Source organism: Microdochium trichocladiopsis (genome assembly GCF_020744255.1).
Source record: "Microdochium trichocladiopsis strain MPI-CAGE-CH-0230 chromosome Unknown B0I36scaffold_3, whole genome shotgun sequence".
Classification (NCBI taxonomy): domain Eukaryota; kingdom Fungi; phylum Ascomycota; class Sordariomycetes; order Xylariales; family Microdochiaceae; genus Microdochium; species Microdochium trichocladiopsis.
In genome coordinates, this window is record NW_025763546.1 from 4,003,568 (window position 1) to 4,028,244 (window position 24,677).

Here is a 24,677-nt window from a genome sequence, read left to right on the forward strand (position 1 = left end):
ACGAGTCGGCACGCCACACGGGCAAGGACCGAAGCTTGCTGCGTTGGCCTGTCCAAAATGTGGGCAGGCATGAGGCAGCCAGAAACCCGAAGCAGCAACGGCAGTTGAGGAGATGTGATTGGAAGCTCAGACTATCCTGATTGTGCGGAGCTCTGTCTCGCCCTCGTCCGCAACTTGTATTTCTGGAGCCTGGTAGAGGGCGGCCTTGCTGAGCATCGCAATCTCTACAGCATTGCTCGTGACGGCCAATCCGATCCTCCCAAATGTGGTCATGCTCGTGTCAACAGCGAGCAGGAGTAGAAATGACACATAATCGTTCATGGACGTCTGCCTCTCGGCGGGCATGTAGTGAAGCGCCTTCCTGGAGTTCTCTACGTCGAACTTCTGCTGGCCAACGTCCAGGTGTACCACAGGACTGGCGTACCGGTGTGAATCGGGATCCTTGACGGTGACACCATCGACTACTAAGAAGAGTTGCTGGTACCCAAAGTTATTGTTGGCGGTTATCTCCAAGGGTCTGATCTCGCCTTCGAGGTCGAGAAATCCCCCCGTGACAGGGCCGGTCGTGTCCGCGGAGACGTAATCTAGATGGAAGTTGAGTACCTTGAATAGCAGATTTGTGCCACCTGATCGATGATAGCTGACGATCCCGTCCACTGAAGCCTATGAAAAGGATGGCGCTCGGTAGACCTCTGGACGTCTTGGTGGTGTTCCATATGTTTGTTCTCTCTCGGCGATATACCACAACAAGCCGGCCGCCAGTCCTTTGCGCCACATACCGACAACATAGACATCGTCCATCAGTGACGCAAAGTATCTGGCAACACCCGAAAGAGCAATCAGCTTGTCAGACTCAAAGGTTAGGCGTGTTGCGGAATACGTCTCCACAATGGAGTTCCAGATCCTCTGGTAGAACGCCAAGTCGTCAGATGCATGCCCGTACGTTTGCGAAGAGTTACTGCGCCAGGCCGGGTCAAGCCCCTTGAAATTCGCCAGGACATCATCACGAATTGGTGGCGGGAGCGAGTCCGGATAGCACTCTGCTGCGGATTGCTCCCTGCATTCCCAGAACAACTGATCCCTGGCGAAGTGCAGAACTCGAGGCGACAGTAGACGCTCCTGCAGTACCCATCCTCGTGTGTTCAGTGGACATTTGCTGACACCGCAACGCCAGAAGTTGGAGTCTACAATGGTGCCATGCACATAGTCTGACTCGGCCGAGACCCCGAGCCCTTCGACGCAGATGCGAACGTCACTGTTGTGACTGAGGCGGGGATCGCGACGGGAAAAAAGACCGTCTGAGCTATCAACTGCTCGTGCGGCAGAGATGTTGCAAAAGGAGTGTGAATATACCTTGTGCATCTGCGCCGCCTCGAGGAGCCAGTCCGACTGGTCGTCCCGGTCCTGCATGATGCACAGTGAGTCGATCCATAAGAAGCGGACACCGAGTTTTCGAGTCACTTGAATGGCCTCATGGAAGGTCTTTGGCAATCTGTCCAGATTCACGCCCTGTCCGAGGTCGGCCAACGAAGACTTGTTCAGCTGGAGGAACTTTGCAGTGCCCCAACAGTGACTTAGTGTCATATATCGTTCGGATTGGTCCAAGTCGAGGTCTGCCGTCACGACCACTCGGCAAGTGTCCAGAGGTGCGTTTGGATGGGCCAGGTCCAAGAGGCGTGTTGGAAACCATGGCCCAGCATTGGTCTCGACGTTGCAAGCCGAGTGGCTCGATTTGCATCGCCGGATCCAAGTCGTAGCTCGATTCCACGACTCTTCAGAGTCTGTACTGTAGCTCGAGAAGGATGTCATTTTTACCTTCTCTCTTCCTACTCGCGTAAGGTTAGTATGGTGACCCTTGACAGTCGGGCTGTTAGACGAACCAGGACCCCTTGCAATCCAGTAACTCCCATGCACAGGCTTCAAAGCTGGAATTTCTTCGACGCAGGCTGCCTTGAATGATACGGAGATCAGGAGGTCGCTGTCCATGGACTGCTTATCAGTATTCTTGATCACGTTGAGAATCCAGCAATCCGATACGTGGCTGTCAAGGGCTTCCAATGGATTCAGCAAATCATCAGGCCCTCTGGACGTCGATTTGTGCTGGGATGTCCGCTGGACATCGACCTCCCTCAACCGACTTCTGGTGGTGTCATCGATCTGACACCAAATAGGATAGCAAATTTCGCAAGCAGCAAGAGCAGATGCTTCGAGGCTGGCGGCCGTTTGATGGTGGTCGAAGTACACGGCGATGGATCTATCGGTGACAACGCGCTTACAGCCTTTGCGGTGCTCGAGCACATCAATGCATACGCTGCACAGCATGATGTATTTTGGTATGAGATTCTCCTGTCTCAGGTTGTAGCCGCGGATGCGGAAGGGTATGATGAGGTTGGGCGACATGAGGCAGCAAGGAAGCGGAGTTTCTGTCCGATATACAGGATATCTGGGCCCGTTGCATCGTTCTCGTGTGAGCAGACTTTTTCTACATTCTGGACTGACACTCAAGATGTCGAACACATGAGATTTGCCTGTAGCCTTGCCTTTGCAATCATGATCATGCTCATGAAACCTCAACAGATATGTTGAAGGTCAGCCTAGGACTTGCAAACAATGCTCCTCTTCTTTCCGCTTAGGCTGGAAGCTTGGATACTTAGGGCCTCCTCTGTGTTTTTCCTATAGATATATCAATAAATCCATATTCTTTCAACCAATCATCATACAGCGGGGATAGCTCAGTTGGGAGAGCGTCAGACTGAAGCCACAACTTCGGTTCTACAAAATCATCTGAAGGTCGTGCGTTCGATCCGCACTCACCGCATTGTATAACACGTTGAACAACATCGTTCTCTTTTTGCCCGGCGTGGGGAGGATGTGGTTTCGTAAAGAGGAAAAAAGAAAGGGAAAAAAGGTTTTTCTTTCTTTTTCTTTTTTTTTGTTGCTTCTCCTTACTCTCTCTTCTTCTTCCTTTTCCTTCTCAACTGGTGCTATGATAGCAGCAGATACGGGTGCTTCGAAAGCTCTCTCCGCGTGCGCGGCTTGCGGGAGCTAGGTCATGGATACTACGCAAAACACCGACATTTCCGACATGGTCACTCAGATCATTGTTCTTCCACGATTTGGTTTGCATTGTTAACACAGTGCTTGAAAATGACGAGAACAAGCTCATTTGTCGAGTGCGACAAATGTTGTACACATCATTTCACCTTGAGTGCCAGTCACAATCACATCTACGGGATTTCCGTGGTCAAATAGTCCGGAGCCACGTTTCAAAGGTTTGCTTGAGCTGGATACAACACTTTCTCGGATACGCTGACCTTGAGGAGCCCGGTGTCGCTGCCGGACGAGCCATGAGATTATTCCCAGTCCATCCATCCCTTGAGACTTCCACGCCGCAACCCGGCCGCCTATAAAAAAACGGTACAATCCACCTGACTCGTATTCGCCAACCCTGGGCACAAGTACTGACCCGATTGCAATTCTTACTGCCTTGTGAAACCCTCGAGCTGGGCATTTAATGTAATAGTAGCGAAGGAAGATCGTCTCGATCCCCTTGTCCTGCAGCATCGACATGAACTCCTGCTCGGAAAGGCAGGTTTTGACAGCGACCCAACGTTCTCGAGGAACAAGATCCGTCTCATTGTGGGCTCCAGGCGCGCCATCTGTAGCGCCTATCTCCAAGTACGGCTTGAACATTGACCGGCACGAGATGTAGTGACCTTGGGCCACTTCGCTGACCGCCTTGTGGGCGTTGAGCACTAGTAGCTTAAGCTCTTCTTGATTTTCGGGCATCGTGACTTGTTCGTTGGCTTGGATGTGGCAAGCGTACGAGTCTATCTGGACTGTTGCTACAATGCTAGCCAACTTTCTTGAAAGAATGTGATCGACTCAGTACCAGGCATTCCGTGCCTTTCGACGGACAATATATACACGGATCATTTCGCCCCCAGAGAGGTCATGCAGGCGTGATTCCAGATTTGTTCATCTCTCTCTTAGTCTCATGTGTGTTACCTTTGGCCATCAACTTCTCATGATTCGTACGCAGTCCAGTCCCTGATCTCATTATGCATTGTCCTACAGAGACTTTGTGTCACGCTATGCCTGTGTTATGGTCATTCTCGAAATGCCTAGTGATAGCAGCAATAACTGACACGCCGTACGCTGCGACAAAGGAACAGCGACCTTGTGTGCGCCTACGCTTTTGTTACTGGTCGCACGGGACTTTTGAGGTCTTCGTGCATGCTCTGAGGAATCTGCAACGTGAGGAAGGCATGTGGAGCATTATTGTGCGTGGCTTGTCACCCGCACATCAAAGACAATTCTGCACAACCAACATTGCACAAGGAGCAACAGCGGGATCAACTTCCACGCGCCAGTGTTGTTACCCGAAGCTGTGCTACGTACTCGTGGCCAAGAACTTCGTGTCACCATCAGTGGGCTTGGTTTATGGCTATCAGGACTTGGTCAATGAATGGCAAAATTACCTGAAGCCACGTAAACAAAGCAGGCTTGTTGATATCACTCGGCTACAATATACACGGCAGTGTGTCCATGGGCGCAGGCACGCGACCTCTCCTGGATGCCAAACACGACCCCCGGCAGATTCAAGACATGAATTACCGTCGGGGATAGTCAGCCTTTCTCCATCAGACATGGATCTAGGAGAATCGTCACAAGCAGTTGACACGTCGAACCAAGGTAAGCGAGCACATGTCTCCACGCTCGGCACAAGCATGTGTATAATTTGTGCAAGGATGACTCTCACCTTCGTCTGCGCCGGTTTCCATGACTAATGCCTGCGCCTCATTGGACTGTCACCAGATATCATCCGAGCAGCAGTTCCCTCCGTGCCAACCAGCACGAAACGCAAGCGGGTCTTTATGCAAGTCGATGCGAAAGCCTCAGTGCCGCTGCCGGCTCTTGCAGCGTCTCCACCACACCAAGCCGGGAACCTATGTATCACTGCTTCGCCATCACTAAGCACGCAGCCACTCATAGCGCCGCCCAGCTGACGACAGCGACTAATTTCTCCGCAGGATGGACCCCACCGTTACCCCAGACTCCCCACTGGCGGCGCTTGGAGTCGGACCTCGCCCTTTAGACTTCGGCACGAAAGCATTTGCCGGGTGAGCAGGAACGGGCGAGTGGAGAACGGAGCAGTTGAGTTCGCATGCCACTCGGAGCTCCCCGCACGCGGGGTGACAATGAACGATCGTCGCATTCTCGCGGTCGCTGGACCGAAGAGGGGTTGAGATAACATATGCCATGTTCCTCAAATGTTGCTTGTCAAATGAATCGGCTGGTGTCCCAAGCCTGTCCACGACTCTTGGACCTCAACATCATCCTACAATTCTCGACTGTATCATCCTGAGGAGCCCAACTCCGCTGCTGTCGACCTCCTCGCCTTTGGCACACGCCAGAAATACGAAACAAGAACAATCATGTCATACCCGGTTCTTGGACTCGCCATTGCGGCCGTCGTCTGGGTCGCCGTCCAGGCATTATCCAAGACTGACATGCCCAAGATCAAAGGCCTCCCCGAAATCCCGGGCGTCCCCATTTTCGGCAACCTGTTCCAGCTGGGCGTCGACCACGCTCGAGTGACGAAGAAGCTCGCCGAAAAGTACGGGCCCGTGTTCCAGACTCGCCTGGGTACAAAGGTGAGCATCAGCGCTCGCATATCCTGCTCCTCGGTCTCCAAGCCCCGTGTGTGTATCTGACCTCTTCTCCCCAAACCCCCCAGCGAGTAATCTTCGTCAACAGCTACGACACTGTCCGCCACTTCTGGATCACCAACCAGTCCGCCCTCATCTCGCGGCCGACATTCCACACGTTCCACTCCGTGGTCTCGACCTCGCAGGGCTTCACGATCGGCACGTCGCCGTGGGACGAGTCGTGCAAGAAGCGCCGCAAGGCCGCGGGCACGGCGCTCAACCGCCCCGCCGTGCAGTCGTACATGCCCATCCTGGACCTCGAGTCGACGGCGTCGATCCGGGAGCTGCTCGACGACTGCGCCTCGGGCACCCGCGACATCGACCCGGGCCCTTACTTTGCGCGGTTCGCGCTCAACACGTCGCTCACGCTCAACTACGGGTTCCGGATCGACGGGACCGTGGACAGCGCGCTGCTGCGCGAGATTACGCACGTGGAGCGCGAGATCTCGCACCTGCGCAGCACGAGCAACAACTGGCAGGACTACGTGCCGCTGCTGCGGCTCTGGGGCGCGCAGAACCCAAAGGCCAAGGAGTACCGCGCCCGCAGGGACAAGTACCTCGGCGACATGCTGCAGGACCTGAAAGAGCGCATCGCAAGGGGTATCGACAAGCCCTGCATCACGGGAAACATCCTCAAGGACCCGGAGGCCAGGCTCAACGAGGCCGAGCTCAAGTCCATCTGCCTGACTATGGTCTCGGCAGGGCTCGACACGGTGCCGGGGAATCTGGTCATGGGCCTGGCGTACCTGTCCACGCCGCACGGGCAGGAGATCCAGGACAAAGCACTGCAGGAGATTATGAAGGTCTACCCGGAGGGCAACGCGTGGGAGATGTGCCTGCACGAGGAGAAGGTGCCGTATGTCACTGCGCTCGTCAAGGAGACGCTCCGGTTCTGGACCGTCATCCCCATCTGCCTGCCCCGGACTAGCATCAGGGATATTACCTGGGAGGGTGTCACTATCCCAGCCGGCGCCACATTCTTCATGGTATGTCTTTGCCACACTTGATTAGCACCACCAGCTTCACCCTCAATACCACCAGACTCACTAGCTGCGTGTGTGTATACCATCTTGACCGTTCACTGACACCGAGGCCACCAAAACCCCCCCTTTCCACAGAACGCCTACGCAGCAGACTACGACACCGCGCGCTTCGCCGACCCGCACCAGTTCCAGCCCGAGCGCTTCCTCAGCGACACGTCCACCTCGGAGGGCGTGGGCTCCCAGGGCGGCGGCACCCCGCACTACGCGTACGGCGCGGGCTCCCGCATGTGCGCGGGCACGCACCTGGCCAACCGGGAGCTGTACACGGCGTACATCCGGCTCATCAGCGCGTTCCGGGTCGTCGAGAGCAGGAGAGTCGAGGACCGCCCGGTTATTGACGCGATCGAGTGCAACCTCGTGGCGACGAGCCTGACGACGGACCCAAAGCCGTTCAAGGTCGGGCTGGTGCCGCGGGACGAGAAGAAGCTCCGGGAGTGGATCAGGAGGTCCGAGGAGGCTACGGAGGGGTTGTGAGGTTGGCAGTTTCGCTCAGAGGTCGTGTCGGGAACTCGGGGGAATCGAGAGTATATCGTCAGGAAGTCGAACAGGAAAGCAAAAGTTGGGCATGAAATAAACCAGGTGTTCGTTCTCACGATGCTGAGTATTCAATGAATTACCTATCCGAGCAGGTAAACAGTAGGGCTAGAAGGAAAGCAGGATTCTAAAATTTAATAGCTAGGCAAGTAGCAACTCTCCAAAGCTGCTGTGATGGTCGTAATCTTGAATCGACCGTAGAAACTACCTGCTCTTCAAGCTAAACCCCATGTGTTGAAGGACAGTCGGATCCTGGCTCGGTGGGTGCTTCTGCGAGCCATCAAAGTTCCGCGGAATGAGAACCGGGTCTCTTTCGAGGGTGTCTGGGTGCACGTGAAAGCATCCCAAAGTGTTCGTGCCCTGAGGTAATGTCGTGATCGCTGGCAGTCCTCTACCTCCGTCCTTCGATAGACGCCTGGAAAGAGACTCCACCAAGTCTTCTGGAGGTACTTGATCGCTGATATTTTCGGCCGGATTTGTCGCATTACTGCTTGAATGCTCAGCTGCTCGTCCGACATCCATGACGGCGCTGCCCTCTGAAGTTTCCCCAGTGGTCGTTTTGCTCTCGGCGATATGTTTCCTGACTTGTTGCCGAAGAGCATGCTTCTTTGGATCGTGCTTCTTTCCCCAGCGCCACTGCATCCTTCGAATCCGGCGCTCTTCGTCAGGCTCGTCATCATCGTCCGCTTCAGCGTTTGATGCTCGCCTTGCCCGCTCTGCAGCCGCAGCCTCAGCGGCCTCCATGAACTCCTTCTCCAGCTTCTGCACCAGCTTGCGCTCTCTTGACCAGCGCACAATCCTGATGATGGGCCATGCCAACGGTCTCAGATACCTGCGGGCAAAAGAAAGAACCAGCTCGTCGGGGATCATCCGGATCAGGGCGCCGACAGGGAAAGTAAGCAATCCAAAGAACAGGGTCCATCCCCACTGCTCGGCAGTCAGAGGCTCGGTCTGAAAAGCCGACCCGCCCTTGAGTATGATTGCCACTTGGCCTCCGATGGTGATGAGCTGCACCACAAGAAACCACAGGTTTCGGTGAATGCCCTCAAAGACATTCAAGTTGTTGTCCGTGCGGCGACAGCTATTAATAACGTCAGTGAACCGTACCAAGAAACACTCAGCGACGGAGCGACCTACTTCGTCTGGTTGAAGACTTGCATGAACATGTAAATGTTGAACACAAACGTCTGCATCTGCCGCTCGGATCCCAGCCCTTTATCGCCACCCAGACCTCCACCAGCGCCCATAAAGTACTCATAACCACGATAATGTAAGGTGAAAATGACAATTAGCTGGTACACGGCCTGTCCGAGCACCATCTTCCACATTGTCGGGGTGATGATTGCAGCACCGCGTGGCTCTGGGCGTCTCTGGAGAAGTGTCTTGGTGGGGAAATCAGTGGCCAAGGCCAATGCTGCAAAGATGTCCATGATGAGGTTGAGCCAGAGTAGCTGAATGACGGCAAAGACGGCTGCGTCGACGCTCTCTACCAGAGTGGTAACAATAGTAAGCAGCCCAGCAGTGATGTTGATGGTGAATTGAAACTATCGACGGATGATTGGTTTCGTTAGTCACAGTCCTTATTTGGAATATGTGCATCTGGAGGGCAAAACTCACCTGGCAGAACTTCTTTGCGCTATCGTTGATGACTCGACCCCAGGCAAGCGCGCTAACAATACTGGCAAAGTTGTCATCCATCAGGATGATGGCACTCGCCTCCTTGGCGACATCTGTGCCCGAAACGCCCATGGCGAACCCGACGTCGGCAGCCTTGAGCGCGAAGGCGTCATTGGTGCCGTCGCCCGTCACGGCCACCGTCTCGCCCAGTCTCCTGAGGTGACGGACGAGTACCTGCTTATCGTCGGGGCTCGACCGTGCCAGTACCTGCAGACGTGGGACCACCACGTCGCGCTCCGCATCGGTGAGAGCCCGAAAAGTCGGGCCATCGAGGGCAAGGCCGCCGGCCGTGTAGATGCCGCACTCCTGGGCGATGGACATTGCGGTGTCAATGTTGTCGCCCGTGACCATGCGCACAAAGACGCCCGCGGTTTGACACTGGCGGACCGCGTCGATCACCTCGGGCCTGAGCGGGTCTTGGATGCCAAGCGTGCCGATGAAGATCAAGTCCCTTGCGGCGAGCTCAAAGATATCGTCTCGCCTGTAGGGGTCCGGTTGCGAGCTGGAGGAGGCAAGGCTGGTAGGACCTCCTCCTTGCCACTCCTGCCCGGCTTGCGGCGGCCACTGGTCGAAGTCCTTGTATGCAAGTGCGATTGGCCGTAGTTGTCGCTTGGCATATGCAGCTGTCGCCCTGGCCACCTGCTGTCTCCTGTCGGTGTCGAGTAGCCTTTTAGAAACTCCGTCTTTGGGATTCTCAATAAGCTCCGAGCATCGATCTAGGAGGATCTCGGCAGCGCCCTTGACAAGCAGCCGGTACTTTTTGCCGTTCCCCTGCTCATCCCCTGGCATGCCTACCACGACGGCCATCCACTTGCGCACGGCGTTGAACGGCAGCGTCTCGACAATGTCGGCATTCTCGCGCTCCTGGGTCAGAGGTCCCATGCCAAGGTGCTCTCGGCCGAGGCGCAGAAGGGCTGTCTCTGTGGCAGTGCCCACAAATGTCTCCCCTTCCAGAGAATCACTCTGGGTGCCCGTGCCTCGTTCAGCCGGGTCCTGTTCAAAGGCGGTCGTGTTAAGCGCCACCATAGCCCGCAAGATTTCTCTGAGATCTGGGTCGAGCGACTTCACGAACTCGCGCGGCCCGATAGTCCTCCAGCTTTGGGGTGAGGACGATGCAGATGCGTCACCGTCACCAACATGCTCATCATCATGTGCGCCAAACTGCTCGGTCCCGATAGTCCCGGCCACGACCGTCATCTTGTTCTGCGTCAGGGTGCCCGTCTTGTCAGAGCAGATGGTTGTCGCGTTGCCCATGACTTCGCATGACCGCAGGAGCCTGACGAGGTTGTTGTCCTTGAGCATCCGCGACGTGCCAAACGCCAGCGCCACAGCCACTGCGAGGGACAACCCCTCCGGCACGCCAATCACCACCACCGTCACCGCCAACATGAAGATGTCGAGGAAACTCTCCCCCTTGTCCTCGGGGCTGCCTTCAAAGTACTGCAGGTTGACACACCACCGGATGAACTGCGCCAGGAAGAACAGGATGCCGACGATGAACCCCACGACGATGATGTACTTGGCCAGCCGTCCGAGCTTGTGCTGCAGTGGCGTCTGCTCGACCGTCCCTCGCAGGGAGAGCTGGATACGGCCATGCGTGGACTTGCTGCCGACGGCGGTGACGAGCATGGCACCAATACCGTGGACGACCTTGGTGCCGCTGAAGAGGAAGACGTCTTGCTTTGCTGCTGCTGCTGCTGCCTCTCCTCCGGTCGTCGGCTGTGCTCCATCAGCAGTGCCAGCGGCGGTCGCTGGGCTTTTGTGCATGATGTCGGCCTCTCCCGTCAGTGAGGACTCGTCGCACTCCACTCTAGACCCTTCCACGAGGACCCCGTCAGCATGGAGGATGTCGCCCGCCTCGATCCGCAAGATGTCCCCGACGAGCACGTCAAAGACGGAAATGCGCTGGGCGCGGCCGGAGCGGACCACAGTGACCCAGCCCTCCTGCTTCTTAGCGTTGAGCTTCTCGAAGCGGTAGTTCTTGTGGTAGTCGTTGGCCGCGCTGGCAAAGACAATGACGAAAACGGCGGCCATGATGGTCACGCTCTCGACCCACTCCAGATTGGAGCCATCGTCGTCGTTCTCGCCATCCGCATCGGGTCCCCCTTGCTCGGCGACCGCAGCTACGGCCTCGTAGATGCCCAGTGCCAGAGATATGGTGGCAGACGTGAGGAGCAGGAAGATGAGCTTGTCATTGAAGGCGAGCCAGGCCAGCTGGAGGAAGGACTTGGGCTTGGGCTTGGGGAGGCGGTTCTCGCCAAATGCCAGTCGTCGGTCCGTGTGGCCCTGCGGCGTGTTGTTGGCCAGCAGGCCCGGGACGTGGAGGATGTCGGTGAGATGGGTCTCTGTCGGACTCGCATCGTGTATCACTCCCGCTTTCTTGTCTTCCTTGCTGGGTGGCGTCTCGATTTCGATTGTTGACGGTGATTTCGTATTCCGCATGGATGCTGCGCGAGCGGCGGTGAGGGCGTCTTGCCTGGACACCGCGCCATCGAGGCGGTCTTCGTCAACGCCTAGCCCTGCCCTGGTGTCGGTCCGGAGGCCAGCAGCCAGGCCGCGGATGCCGCCAAAGGCATCGAGCGCGTCTGTCGACCGCAGCTGGGAGAGCTGATGTAGATGTGCTGTGGAGAAGGCAAACTTGCTGGTGGCTCTGGAGGATGTGGCAGCAGCAGAGCCAAGGTCGTCGTCTGCGCTGTCTGCAGCATCCCAGGCGATCGCATCACCTGAAATCTTTGTCTCCAAGGGGATCTCGGGCTCTTTCTCCATGGGGATATGCCGTCCAGCCTCTGGCGGTGTAGAAGCCATCCTGCCTCGGTATCGTCAAGGGCTCCCAAGGTTGGACCAGTCTGGATCAGCGAAGCAAGACGACCCTGAGTCGGAGCATAGCACGGGTAAACGGAAAGCCACTCGTGTCTCAGTGTTGTGATGGAAGGGACGTAGAACGGGAAAAGAAATCCCAGCGACACGAAAAGCACATGGGGAGAGGAAGAGACGGCAGAACAGTGCCGTCAGGACGAGGCCAGAAACAAGGCACCCACTAACTAGGCCCCGAGCATGCATATTGGGAGAACAGGGCGTTTGGCCATGAGGCCCCCCCGGGCACCTTGTCGAGCCGGTGCCGAGAGGCGAGACGTCATTGGATTGGATTGGATTGGGGTTGCAGCAGGGCGGCTGACTTGTGCCCAGGTTGCTTGGCCGGGATATGCGGCACGCCCGCCTCCGGGAGTAGTGGGGCCGCGCCGTCCATGGCGGCTTGGCATGCACGCCGGGGCCGGCACGCACGGGAGCCCGGCACACCACGCCCGGCACACTGAAGTGCAGAGACTAAAAGCCCGTCAACCCCATGTCAAGGCAGAGACCGGCGACCAAATCACACCCTGCCCTTTCTTCCATCAAGAGTGATAAAATAGTCAAATGAGAGTCTCATCCTCACCTGCTCCCAAACGACAACCTGTGTGCGGTCCTTGTCCACCCATGATGCCTCGACCACCTCTGTGGATTTTTCTTGACAAGCACAACGAGTGAACACAATTGCCCTATGAAAGGTTCTTGATTCTGCCACGGTTTCATGGCCCGCGTTGAGTGGCCGACTCGCCCGAGATCCTCCCGTATTCGTAGTTCCTCGATGAGGCATCTGTAATTTCCACGTTCTGGGCAACAGAGTACCACGCAACGCCAGCGGACACGGATGGAGAAAAACCTCGGTCCCTACGGGCAAAGACATTATCATTGTCTCACACACACTGCACCTATTTCTCCGATAGCCCTCTCTCTGATCTCGTTGAGGACACGGAAGACAGCGCTCGTCAGGGCGATTATCTTTTGTCCTTCATGCGCTGTCCCGACCTCTCCACAGCACTGTCCGACCCAGGCACCCCCACGAGCTCATCTTCCGAGTAAAATCAAAGAACGCTACTACCTTGCCCAGTTCCCCAGCATTTCATTTCGCCCCGTAGGTCCCCACTCAAGTCGGCATACCCGGCCGGAATTGTTACCGGGGCACCCGACCGGGACCTCCGAGCCACGGGTAGACACCGAGCCGGAGCCCAAGTGAGGCCCGGGCTTGCTGGTCCTCCCTCAAATTCCGTTGGACAGCTCAATAGATGTTTACACGTGTGAATTCCCTAATTCTGCCTGCTTTTTCTTGAGTTCATTCTGTTTTGTGATCGTTCACTTCCGGGACTGTGCAAGGCATGGCACGGCACGGCGAGACCAGGACAGCACTGCACAGCACAGGGCAGCCCCGGTGCACCATTCAACCCTCGTGACTTGTCGCAACACTGCTTGCTGCTTGCTGCTGCCGGCCCCTCAAGGCCGTAGCCCCCGTGGATGTCCGCCCAATACCTTTTCCTTCCTTGAACAACCTGTGAAGAAGTCCATACCCTCGCGCCCCCCCCCCCCCCCGGGGGGGATCGGCACCAGACCGCGCAAGCTACGGGAGAGGGGTGACGCCGGCAAAGGTACGAAAGGGGGTGGTGGGTCACACTACACATATGGCACGCGCCTGCGTGTGGAAACTGAGCCAGGACGTACCAGAAAAAAGTGTAAGGAGAAAAGTGGAAGGAAAAGCATCCCACCCAAAAAGGAGGGAATTGGCTGAGATCAGACGTGTCGTCACATTGACAGAGTTTCGCTGCGAAGATGTTCGCACGCCATCGCAGAATTGGTGCCCATCGAGAGAACCCGTTTTCCCACAGAGTGTTCCACGACCGAGCCCGGCAACAGAATAATGGCGGCGCCCCGAAAAGAGCTTGTATACGCGTGGACTGCCGCGCATGCGTGGGACTCGGGCGGGTTATGATCCTCGCCCCGCCCATCCAGCCATTCTGCTCCTGCCCAATATCGCCTCGAAACTTTGCACACCTGTAGCGTTACACTACCCTACCTCCGTGTCACTTGCAATGCTCTGTTCGAGCTTTTCCACATGAATACGAGGAACAGTCTCGCCTCACGCCGTGAATGGGTAAGTGTATGCAGCGGGAGAGAGACAAAGAGATTGTCTCAGACATCATTACTTTTCTCGTCAATATGTACACAAATAAGGGAACCTCGCTACACTGTGAGGCAGAAAAAAAACCATGACCAAACGACCAACGCACTACTACTTGTGGCACCGCCCAAAGACGTCACATTCGCACTGGCTACGCTCGTAGCACAGCACGCCGGGCATGCCAAACAGGATGTGCCAGTTGAACTCGAACACGCGCCCGCTCGCCTCGTCGTGCAGGTCCGTCGCGAACAGCCACTCCCGCAGGGCAATGTAGTCCTCGCGGGGCCTGGAGAGGATCGCCTCGCGGGTGACGGCGAACTGCCCGCCGGACGGGTCGGCAATGGGCGGGAACGGGTGGGTCGAGAGGTCGGGCACGCCATAAGGGTCGGCCTCGTCAATGTTGTCGCGCTGGAGCATGAGCTCGTTGATCTTGGGCACCGGGGTCGAGGTGTTGGCCCAGAACTCGCGCCAGACCTCCTCGGTGTTGGGCGTGAGGTGGAAGTTGTCGGGCCGCGGGGTGTGGAGGCAGTTGGAGCGCGGGTTGCAGCGCATGTTGACGTAGCCGCGCTTCTTGACCGTGTCGAGGCGCAGCTCGCGGGTGGCCACGACGTTGGAGTGAAGGCGGGCATCGACGTGCCAGGCCCGATGGTAGCCGTCCTCGTGGGCGTGGAGGAAGAGGACGATAGAGGGCAGGTGGTGGTAGAAGTCGATGAGGAAGGTGATGTAGGCCATGGCCTCGTGGCCTTTGTTGGCGGGCAGCCGCAGCTCCGTCGGAGGCTTGTCCGCGGGCGGCGGGACGGTCGTGGCGACTGTGTTTGGTGGGACGGGGTAGATGGCTCTCTGCCAGCTGTTTTTGGTCGTCCTCATCAGCATGTTTCATCTGCCTGAAGATGATGACAAGAGGTGGTGGTACTTACTCTGGGAGCTCCCTTGCGACCCAGGAGACATCCTCGGAGGGCAGGTGGACCATGACAATCATCTTGTCGCCGACGACGCCGTCCCACTGAGGGTGTGGTCTGGGTCGCCCAAAGACCTTGTCGTGGAGGGCGTCCTTGACATACTGGGCCGAGTCCATGGTCTGCCACGAGTTGAGCCAGCCATTGCTGCCGGGGACGGTGATGTAGGCGTAGATGAGGAGGATCGAGGCGACCGTGTAGACGGCATACATGCGTAGCTTGCCGCGCCGCCGTACGAGCATCGTAAGGAAGGCCGGAGCGTCCACGCTGGGCGGCTCTTGCTGCGATGCAGGGGTCTTTGTGCGGGTGCGCGGTTGGCAGGCCGAGGGGCGGCTCTCGAGTTTGGCTGCAGGGCTAGACACGCTGTGAAGTCGAGCCTTTTGCGTTGATACAGGCGCGGGTCATGCAAGAGGTAGCGATTGTATGACGAGGGGGGGGGGGGGGGCTCGAAAGCGACGCGGGTTGGTGTCGAACGAGGGTCAGATCTGACTGGGGCTACCGCGACCTGATGAGGCTGGGTGAAGCAGATGTGGGTGGGCAGGGTCTGGCGCGGAGAGGCTTCAACTCGAGACAGGCTGAGTGGTGTCTTTGTCGTGGTCGTCCTTATCGTCGTCGTGTTGGTCGTCGTGATTGTCGTGGTCGAGGTTGGACAGTCAGACCAGGCAGCGGATCGGAACAATGGAAAACGAGGGTGGGCTGGGGCGACACTGGCTGATTCGTGCGACAGCGAAGGCAGGGTCGACAGGGACACAGACAGACAGACAGGAGACAGACAGGGCTGGAAACCTTGGAGGGACGGGCGTGCGGGCAGGGGTTTGCTGGCGATGGGGCAGGTCTGCCTGGGACGGCACAGTGAGGGCCTGAGAGCACGCCAAGCCCCTGGGCATCTGCATTCCCCATCCCAAGCACGCCCTCCGCTGCGGCTCGGGCACCATGACATAGGCGGCGGCGACAGCGGCAGCGGTGGACAGTGCTGCCGCGCACAGCCCATGGGTGAACCACGCGCTTAGGTACCTCCCGGGGACTAGAGGGCGCTGCTGGTGCAGGCATCGGGGATTGTCTGCCCTGCCCAACGTCCGTCCGTAGTGCGTGTGGGTGGTTGCCGGTGTAAGATGCACACAATCTGCAGAGCCACTGTCAAGACAGACACCACACCCCCACAAGTCCCTGAATCAGCGTGCAGCGTGGTGGGCGGCCCACTGGGATGGCTTCAGGGGCTGCCTGTGCCGGCGACCAATGCCCGGCACCAATGCCAGACGCCGCTACGCTACGCTAGCTAGAGCGGCAGCTTGCAAGACAATGCCACGCGCCAGTCGTCATCGTGGCTGCCGGTGGACACCTGGGCAGTCGGGTGGTGCCATGCTCAAACTCTGGACTGGACCCTGTCGAGCCTGTCTCGCACCTTATCGCTTATCAGTGGAGTGCTCTAATCTGCGTCTCCGGAGTATGTTGACTAGCGTAGTCCAGTGGAGTGCGGCTTCCTGCCCACCTGTATAGCTGAGAGGGGGGTTGCCGCATCGCTGTTACTTCACAAGGAATGGACTGACACCACTGAATCGTCTGGAATTCCAACAGCCAGTTCTCGTATTGATGCAATCGAATCTTCACCATCCAGCTCTCATCTCGTCAGCCAGTCTTCTCACGGGCGCCGCCACAATCCCAACCATGGCTCACAACTCCTGTCGCAACCCTGGCTGATTCAGGATCGGGTCCAGGGTTCGTCCCCGTCCGCCGCATCGGCCACGCCCTTATCGATCCTTCGCCACTGCAGCCTTACACCTCAGGACAACGAGGCCGGCTTCTTCTCCTCGTGCCACCGCCAACCCAGCCAGCCATGATCAGTCATCTGTCATCCTCCTAGTTTCGCGGTGCTCATTCCCTCGTCTACCATGAGCAACAAAACCTCGGCGCTTGCTGGGCAGCGACAGGTTCGTACGCGACCATCAGCCTGGACGACTGCGGTCCTCGCCGCCAGCTTCTTGCTCATCTTCGGCCTCTACAACCTGCCCGAGCTCTTTCTCGATGCGTCGGACGAAATCCCGACCACATGGCCACTCCATCTCGTCGACCCCGAACCGCTGCGCTACCCTGGCGAGTCCCTCTCGTGGACACCTTGCGGTGATGCCAAGGGCCATCCTCTCGAATGTAGTACGATCCACGTGCCCAAAGACCAGTACGCCACTGCCACGACTGCGCCCGACACTGCCGACGATCGCGACACGTTTTCAATCCCCTTGATCCGTCTCCGCGGCCGCAATGCCACCAAGAACATCCTCTTCAACCCGGGCGGGCCCGGCGGATCGGGCGTGCAGTCTCTGTACACCCGCGGCGACAATCTACATGGCCTGATTGGGGACGGGTTCCATATTATCGGATTCGATCCTCGTGGCATCAATGGGTCTAGACCGTCGGCCAGCTGCTCTCCCGTCTCGCACAAAGGCGATGCAACTCAAGAGTCGAACCCACTCATTCACAAGGGTATGCGCCATAGCGACTTCCCAGAAGTGCAGGCCTGGGCCGCCAACTTTGCGCAGGCTTGTGTTGACACGATGGGTGACTATGCTGGATACGTCAACACCCCACAGGTTGCGGCTGATATGAACAGCATCCTCGATGCTGTTGGGCAGTACGAAATGTACTACTATGGCGTCAGCTACGGCACCGTCCTTGGCCAGACATACGCCGCGCTGTTTCCGGAGCGCAGCCAGCGCATCGTCATCGACGGCGTCGTCAATACACTGCAGTGGTATGACAGCGTCCTCTTCGGCGACTCGCTGACAGATACCGACGAGCTCTTGGGGGCGTTCTTTGACGAGTGCCACAAGGCTGGGCCCCGAAACTGCTCGCTGGCATCCACCGGGGACAGTCCCCAGCAGATCCGGGACTCCGTGTTTGAGCTGGTAGGTCAGCTCAAAGAACATCCCTTGAGCACATACATCAACAACACGCACTATGGCATCATCACGGCAGAGATAGTCTTGCTCAAAGCGACTTTTAATGCCCTCTACAAACCGAGTCGCTGGCCAGACCTCGCTGATCGCCTCTCGGAGCTTATGGGCGGGAACGGGTCGCAGTTCCTTCTCGATCATGTGCTGGTTCCTGACTGGCCGGAGGCGCCCACAGACATCGTCATGGCGAACGACGGACTGTCTGGGCCCAAGCATTGGCGACAGGGAATCAAAGGGCTCGAGGAGGAGCTCGCCCCGCTCTGGAACAGCAGCGTCTTCGCGGATGCCCACAACAGTCTCTATATTCCCAAGCAGCAGTGGGTTGTGCCTCGGACGCACAACTTCTCGCTGAGCCACATCCAGAACGGCGCCGCGATCAACGGCCAGGGCATAGAGACTGCCCATCCACTGCTTATCCTCAGCACGAGCCTCGACCCTGTGACGCCCTTGAGGTCGGCGGAGGTGGCCAAGACTGCATTTCGAGGGAGCGAGATTGTCGAAGTGCGCGGCTATGGACACTGCAGCCTTGCCGAGCCGTCGCGGTGCGTTATCCGGGCGTTTCGCAAGTATTTGTACGATGGCATTTTGCCGAAAGGGCATACCTTGTGTGAGGCGGAACGGCCTTACTTTCCGAAGGATGACGACCGGGACGAGATACCAGGGAACGGTTCGCTTGGTAAGGTTGGGGCTGCTAGTGAGAACTTGGACGAGATCAACCGGGCTTATCTCGCTCAAATCGCGCTGAGACGCGATTGGGAGTGGAACAGAGGGATTTAGAGGATCAGCCAGGTTTATTTCCAGATCTCAATAACGATGTGCTATGTCTCAGCATAACACTCAAACCGTAGCCCCGTAATTTGAGCCAGCCAGCCGAAGGTCCTCCAGGAATCATGGCTGTACTGGCTGCTGTCATCCTAGAGGATGAATATTCGGAATCGCGTGAAGACTCGCAGGAAATCGATGTTGACAGTTCCCCAAGTCTCAAACTCTCTCTTTCTGGCCACGTTAAAACCCAAGCAGACGCTTGGATCTCCATCACTTGCAAGGGTGTTATGTTTAGTTTGTAGTGCGGCCAATCGAAACAGCCGTTAGCGTTGCTGCACGTCACTCCCCGCCAGTTGTACCTTGCAGTCTTGTCTGAGATATAGAGGCGGTGGGACAAGTTTAATTCACTTTCTGAGTGTCGTGAAGGACGCAGGCCTAGCAGGGCCCATTCAACCTGACTATAACACCGACCTGGCCGCAGTCTTCTCCCCACGGAAGGGCCACACCTGCATACGTTTTCTGCTGGCTTTGCTTCGACGACTGCATATCGACTTGCCCTGCCTCAGGAAGCCCTTCTCGCGGGTCCTCTTCAATAATGCTCGCCTCCTCCGGCAGATCTCGTCCCACAAGCAGCTGGGCCATGCTCGCGAGCATCTTGCTTGGCCTCGCCCCCGCCTGCGTGTCGGCCACACCCAACCACAGAGTCGCTGCCAATGACACTGAGACGTCTGTCGTCTCGCCCGCGTACATTGGCGTCAACGCAGACCCGGACGCGACGGGCAGGGTGCCTGTGCCGGGCTTCGACCTGACCACGCCCTTCCCCGGCAAGGCGTCCGCGGGATGGAGTCTGGAGCTCAACGTGACCCGGTACGCCACCGCCCCGCCGGGGCCGATCACCATCGTGGGCTACGACGGCAACACGACCCTCATCACCACGCGCCTGGTCCCCCCGCCGCCGGGGAGTCCCGGCGCGCTGTACAACACGGACGGCTCATGGGCCCTCTCGGACGGCGATGCATCCAACAGCTCTTCCTCCTCCTCCTCCTCGACCTGGTCAGTAACCATGGTCAGCTGGACCGAGCGGGCGATGAGGGTCGTGCCCGACGGCAACGACCTCGAGGACGGATCCTGTCCGGAGAGCGCGTTTAGCCAGGAGTGCGCGGACAAGATCCGCAGGGCCGTCATGGAGGACCCTTCCCTCGCGGACAAGGATGACTTCTCGACGACGCCCATCCCGCAATGCGGCGGGTACACGACTGCCTTCTCTACTAGTATGTCTTTTTCTTTTGTTCTTTTTGTTGAATCCTTTTCCCTGCTCCCCCTCTTCGCTACATCACGCGGCTTCCCCTTTCTTTCTTGGTGATTCCGCTATGTCGTGTTCGCGATATTTGCCACCGGCCACTCGGCCACACGCATGAAACATTATCACTAACCCCCAAATTTTCACCTCTCGCGTCGGTACAGCAATCCCCATGAACAGCACCTTCATGAACTCGTCCTCCTTCTCCCTGGGCATCGCGAACTCGGTCGATGCCTACAACGTCATCGGCGCCAGGACCTTCCCCATCCTGCTGGTCTGGGGCCGCAGCAGCGACACGAGGACGCCGCTGCCCGAAGACCACGTGCAGCTTGCCTGCGTCAAGGTGGACACCGTCGTGCGGGACGGGGCCGTGCTGCCGACGAGCAGCGCTGGGCCTGGTGGTGGTGGTGGTGTCCGGACGCCGGGAGAGGCGCGCCGGTTGGCGTGGTATGTCGCTGGGTTGGCGGGCGTGGTTGGGCTGGTGCTCGTTGGTTGAGTAACCTGGGTACCTAGGTACGTATTATAATGGGTTTCGGGATCCGGGGGGATGTGTTTGTTGTTGGCAAAGGGGTGGGGGCAGGGTCATGGGAATAGCGAGGTATAGGTGTCATGGTTTCTGCCCTTGTTTGAGATAGTTGTGATACCCATTCTCTGCAGTTTTGATCGCGTGTCTACTGCATACTCCCGATGAGTTGCATCTGGGCTTAGGTGGCGGTATGTGCTAATGTTGTAAGCAAGGTGAGCAGATGTTGTAATGCTCAGTACGTCTTGTGCTCCAGGTAAATACAGGTTTCTTGAGTTCTACCGCGTGAGACGATGAGTAACGTCAAGTTCCCAGCCCCGGGCCCGGGCCCCTAGGCACAGAGTACTCTAACCAAGAGTGCCTGTCCAATTCATGGCTTGATTCTACCAAAGTGCCTAGATGAGCCCGTCGACTTTCCAGTCCGTAAACAGCCAGTCATGAATACGAATACATCCCGGGCGATTGTGTTCGCCACCTGTGCCTGGCTCCCTCACCCATGAGCCGCTTCAAGTACAGCCAAAGGCCGAACTGTGACATACACACATATCAAGGCCGGTTGGCAAAGCCTGAGTTTCCCTGTCGGTCTCGAGTATTATCCCCTAGAACACAACATGCACCCGTGGTATAGGTCGCATTACCGAGAAGTATGGCACTTTCCCGTGATTCGGTGGGTTTGCCTGCAGCCTGAGCTATCAACTACAAAGTATGCAGGTCAGACCAGCCCAGTGTTAGCCCTATCCGCATACTACACCATCACTGCCTGCCTGCCTGCTAGCTCATCGGAAGCCGCGAGCCTACCATAGGACTACGGTCAGCACTAGCACTGCGCAACACATCGCCGATCCCTGCACTTCAGAGCGTGAGACCACAAACGCGGTAAGTAAGCTTTCCCATGCCCGCCACGGGACAACCTCTACGACGGGCTGAGGGATTCCCCATTAGAAAGAGGTGCAGTTAACTGCAGAGAGTGCGGGGTTTGGTGGAACAGCTGGACAGCATAGTTTGGCCCTAGCTGTGGAGTTGCGATGCAGAGCCGGGGGATATAAAGTTGATCCGGCCCTTGCTGTTCCGCTCCAGCCTGGCCCGAGCCCAAGATTCTTCGCACCCTTTCTTTCTTGGCTCCATGTGTGTTTGCTCTAATACACAGAGGACAAGTCTGATAGGAGAGTCCACGCAGCAACGATCTTCGTCCTTTTACGCCTGCTGTCCCACACATCGGAAAGTGCCTAGAGATAAAGTGTGCGCCTCCTCACGTTCAAACCCGCTTGTACGCAGACACGGAGACACTTTCCGACTCGTCCACGCGGACAGGGCGGGCCACGCCTTTTCATAACGGCGTTTGGAGCACAGCACAGCAACGACACAGTAGACGATGGCAGGGCCTTCAACCCAGTCACCGCCGCAACATCCGCGGTCGGGTCCGAAAACGGGCAGGCCGCCAACAGACACGACGAACGACACCGAGATCTCTCTCGTGTTCCCCGAGGGCGGGGTGCGCCTGTTCTATCCGAATGCTCCTCCTCCCTTGACATCCCCTTCACCTGTCTCTGCCGCGAACGAGAATGGCAAAAACGGCGCCACCACCACCACCACCACAAAGGGCCACCCGGTGATACAGGGCATAGACCCGAGCTATGTCATCAAGACGGCGATCCCGCCGCAGTCCAACTTCGCCGTTGCGCCGCACTGGCACGAGTTGTACACGGAGCACTTCCGCGTGGTGAGCGGGTACGTGCTGCTGCGGCTCGGGCAGAGGCACGTCATTGTCGGCCCGGGCGATGGGGACGTGGTGATTCGTCCGGGCGTCATCCACGGGTTCTGCAGGGCGGACATCTCTTCAGCCGAGGGTGGTGAGGGCGGTTTTGGGAAAGGCGTTGCCGAACGGGCGTGGCGGGAGCGGGAGCGGGAACGCGAGACCGGAAAGGATGGCGGCGGCGGCAGCAGCAACGTCGTCGATGGCCCCGAGAGCGGCCGCGGTGGTGCCTGGACCGGCGAGGATGTGGTCATGTACGAGTGGACCACTCCTGCTGACGGGCACAAGGAGGTGTTCTTCCGGAACATGCTCAGCTTTGCCAAGGACGATGTCGAGCCGCTGCTTTCTGAGATCGCGGTGCTGCAGCGGGAGCGCGAGCAGCAGCGGAACAAGGGGAACGCGGCGGCGGCGTGGATCGGGTCTCTTTGGTGGTTCCTGGGCATGCTTTGGGTGGTGGCTAGGTTGTTGGCCAGGCTGCCCAAGGGGATGTATAGTGTCGCGCACATGGACACTTTCTTCCTGCTGGTCGATGATCGATATGGTAAAGGACCGCAAGGCCGAGTCGGGCAGCATAATCGGGCGTTGAAAGAGGGTGCTGATGAATGGGACCGTCCCTCAAGGAGGTCGAGGGCAGTAACGTATATGCTGTTCGCTGTGCTGAAGGTCATCGGCCGAGTTGGCGGATGGAAGGTGTGGAAAGAGGAGTACACGCCAGAGAGACTGCGGAACGTCGCGCGAAGTATGCATTGAGGCGGTGCTATTACCCGTCACCCGCTGGAATGAGGGCTATCACGACAGATTGGGATACAATATTCTCACATTGAAATCTAAGCAGTATCTTGTAACAATTTCGCCGTTTCCGCTGAATCGCCAGGAGTTCGAAATACGACGGAAGAAGCCAAAGTAGAGATGAATAGCTCCAGGAACCTCGTGGCCAGCGCATTTGTAGTTGCTCACAGGAGCGGAAGTTGCGAGTGAGGCTTGGCAACGTGCGAGGGAGGAAGCTGGCTTGGCTGGCTTGGCTGGCAGGACTGCGGCACGGTTTCACTAGCCAATGGATGGTCTACATTTATGCAGAGCGCCGCTGCATATGGCTTTCCTGTTAAGTGTAAATCATGCCCTTCGTGGTGGATTCGGGCTGGGCTTGGATGACGCTGAGGCACCGAAATGGACTTGACGTGTATTAGACTCACTACATGTGGCTCGCTGATCTCCGCAAAGCGTCTACACGCTTCAATATTCGTATATAGGCCTTGTCAAGCACAGCACTTTGAGCAGGTCACCTCCGAGAAATGCTTTTTGTCAACCAGCTTTCTGAATACTTAGTTTCTGGCGTGCGCTCTATGATGGCTGCTGGAGCGCGCAAAGCGCAACATAGGAATAATCGTCAAATACTAACTTTTTGGCCTGCCCGCGAGGCTCCCAAGTTGCGCTTGCAATGTGCGGCGTCTTACCACAAAGCGGCAAGGACGAGCACAGGAACTACTGGATCAGTGGGTATCGCTCGGAGAAAGGCTGGGACCTGATCGACCAGGAGTTCGCTAGGCAGCCCAAAAGGTCGCATGTGTGAGTCGCCCTCGAATCCGAAATACAGAGATAGGAGCCTGGAGAGCACTGTACGGCGATGTACTTGGACCAGCGAGATTATGATTGTGGCTGTCCTCAGCCGCCCTGGGAGAGAAATTGATGTGCCTGCATATGGAAACTCTCTCTAGCTGGGACATTGCGGTCGTCCGAATCCATGGCAAGACAACAGCTGTGTCCATCGGGAGACTTCGGGACATGAACTACATCCTGGGTCTTGAGAAATAGACTCTTCATATCTGTTGGAAGCCTTTCTTTTAGCGATGCGAAATGCCTTTTGTCTCCACGACGATCCGTGGATTACGCCTTCTTCGCAGGTGGTCTATACACAAAGGTACATCAGTATGGCACGTATTTCTGATCGATCTGATTCCAGTATCAGTGAATTACTTACACCAGCACGCCCTCGACATAGCTTTTTCCCTCGATGGCTTTGACATCCGAGCCGGTGAACTCGCACACGTAGACACCCAAACCGAGGTGTTTATCCAAAGTAACACCCTCCCCCCGCAACTCCTCGAGCACCTCGGTGCTGGGGTTCTCGGTCTTGAACTGGACGATGAGACGCCGAACCTCTGCAGGAGCACTGCTGCCAGCTTGTGAAGACATGTTTGTTGTGTATTTGCAGAATGACTGGGAGTCTGTGGACGGCACTCTGATGCCTATGAAGATGAAAGAGGTTCCCTGGCTGGATGGAGTGCAAGAGCAAAGAGTTTGCGAATGGGTTTTGCTACTGACGTAGAATTAGTCTTTCCATCGAGATGACGAAACCCGGCTTGCAGAAGTTGCAGGATTGCAGCGTCTCGAGCTAAAGTATTCTGCCAGGGCGGTGAAGTACCAATCGACCAAGCTTAGATGCATATCTGCGTGGCTCTCAGAACGGAATCGGGAGA

General features: G+C 57.3%; 7 protein-coding genes and 1 non-coding gene across 8 annotated transcripts; 5 read left to right on the top strand and 3 right to left on the bottom strand.

Annotated features, from left to right (window-relative positions):
• Window positions 1-27: 27 nt before the first annotated feature.
• On the bottom strand, window positions 28-2,400 carry B0I36DRAFT_406570 (heterokaryon incompatibility protein; the record flags this gene model as incomplete). Its single annotated transcript, XM_046161819.1, has 4 exons — window positions 28-663; window positions 691-1,826; window positions 1,881-2,204; window positions 2,277-2,400. 4 exons carry the CDS (start codon window positions 2,398-2,400, stop codon window positions 127-129), a joined length of 2,121 nt encoding a protein of 706 aa, XP_046015945.1. The 3' UTR covers window positions 28-126.
• A 321-nt stretch (window positions 2,401-2,721) lies between these two features.
• B0I36DRAFT_t56 lies at window positions 2,722-2,818 on the top strand. The gene has a single exon. It is a non-coding gene; the product is annotated as a tRNA-Phe (tRNA).
• Window positions 2,819-5,207: 2,389 nt separating this feature from the next.
• B0I36DRAFT_319209 (cytochrome P450 CYP504A6) lies at window positions 5,208-7,494 on the top strand. Its single transcript, XM_046153374.1, has 3 exons — window positions 5,208-5,657; window positions 5,741-6,697; window positions 6,830-7,494. The coding sequence occupies exons 1-3, from the start codon at window positions 5,439-5,441 to the stop codon at window positions 7,226-7,228; spliced, it is 1,575 nt and encodes a 524-aa protein (XP_046015946.1). The 5' UTR covers window positions 5,208-5,438; the 3' UTR covers window positions 7,229-7,494.
• On the bottom strand, window positions 7,361-11,875 carry B0I36DRAFT_406587 (uncharacterized protein). The gene is made up of 6 exons (XM_046161820.1): window positions 11,388-11,875; window positions 11,084-11,318; window positions 9,531-11,047; window positions 8,906-9,467; window positions 8,426-8,832; window positions 7,361-8,369 (listed from the first exon to the last, which is right to left on the bottom strand). Exons 1-6 carry the CDS (start codon window positions 11,768-11,770, stop codon window positions 7,493-7,495), a joined length of 3,981 nt encoding a protein of 1,326 aa, XP_046015947.1. The 5' UTR covers window positions 11,771-11,875; the 3' UTR covers window positions 7,361-7,492.
• Window positions 11,876-14,066: 2,191 nt separating this feature from the next.
• B0I36DRAFT_238888 (uncharacterized protein) lies at window positions 14,067-15,030 on the bottom strand (the record flags this gene model as incomplete). The annotated part of the gene is made up of 2 exons (XM_046149652.1): window positions 14,067-14,802; window positions 14,873-15,030. 2 exons carry the CDS (start codon window positions 15,028-15,030, stop codon window positions 14,067-14,069), a joined length of 894 nt encoding a protein of 297 aa, XP_046015948.1.
• Window positions 15,031-16,469: 1,439 nt separating this feature from the next.
• Window positions 16,470-19,001, top strand: B0I36DRAFT_319216 (Alpha/Beta hydrolase protein). Its single transcript, XM_046153375.1, has one exon. It carries the CDS (start codon window positions 16,801-16,803, stop codon window positions 18,634-18,636), a length of 1,836 nt encoding a protein of 611 aa, XP_046015949.1. The 5' UTR covers window positions 16,470-16,800; the 3' UTR covers window positions 18,637-19,001.
• Window positions 19,002-19,003: 2 nt separating this feature from the next.
• Window positions 19,004-20,486, top strand: B0I36DRAFT_319217 (uncharacterized protein). The gene is made up of 2 exons (XM_046153376.1): window positions 19,004-19,895; window positions 20,089-20,486. Exons 1-2 carry the CDS (start codon window positions 19,220-19,222, stop codon window positions 20,418-20,420), a joined length of 1,008 nt encoding a protein of 335 aa, XP_046015950.1. The 5' UTR covers window positions 19,004-19,219; the 3' UTR covers window positions 20,421-20,486.
• Window positions 20,487-22,349: 1,863 nt separating this feature from the next.
• Window positions 22,350-23,035, top strand: B0I36DRAFT_319222 (uncharacterized protein). Its single transcript, XM_046153377.1, has one exon. It carries the CDS (start codon window positions 22,453-22,455, stop codon window positions 22,948-22,950), a length of 498 nt encoding a protein of 165 aa, XP_046015951.1. The 5' UTR covers window positions 22,350-22,452; the 3' UTR covers window positions 22,951-23,035.
• Window positions 23,036-24,677: the final 1,642 nt, after the last annotated feature.

Bases quoted from the DNA above. Each gene is read 5' to 3' on its own strand.
- B0I36DRAFT_319209 (XM_046153374.1), top strand. From the start codon at position 5,439: ATGTCATACCCGGTTCTTGGACTCGCCATTGCGGCCGTCGTCTGGGTC. The intron at 5,658-5,740 runs GTGAGCATCAGC...CAAACCCCCCAG, and splicing joins AGACTCGCCTGGGTACAAAG to CGAGTAATCTTCGTCAACAG. The intron at 6,698-6,829 runs GTATGTCTTTGC...CCCTTTCCACAG, and splicing joins CCGGCGCCACATTCTTCATG to AACGCCTACGCAGCAGACTA.
- B0I36DRAFT_406587 (XM_046161820.1), bottom strand. From the start codon at position 11,770: ATGGCTTCTACACCGCCAGAGGCTGGACGGCATATCCCCATGGAGAAA. The intron at 11,319-11,387 runs GTCAACAATCGA...ACACGATGCGAG, and splicing joins ATGCGGAATACGAAATCACC to TCCGACAGAGACCCATCTCA. The intron at 8,833-8,905 runs GTGAGTTTTGCC...ATCCGTCGATAG, and splicing joins GCGCAAAGAAGTTCTGCCAG to TTTCAATTCACCATCAACAT.
- B0I36DRAFT_319216 (XM_046153375.1), top strand. From the start codon at position 16,801: ATGAGCAACAAAACCTCGGCGCTTGCTGGGCAGCGACAGGTTCGTACG.
- B0I36DRAFT_319217 (XM_046153376.1), top strand. From the start codon at position 19,220: ATGCTCGCCTCCTCCGGCAGATCTCGTCCCACAAGCAGCTGGGCCATG. The intron at 19,896-20,088 runs GTATGTCTTTTT...GCGTCGGTACAG, and splicing joins CACGACTGCCTTCTCTACTA to CAATCCCCATGAACAGCACC.
- B0I36DRAFT_319222 (XM_046153377.1), top strand. From the start codon at position 22,453: ATGTACGAGTGGACCACTCCTGCTGACGGGCACAAGGAGGTGTTCTTC.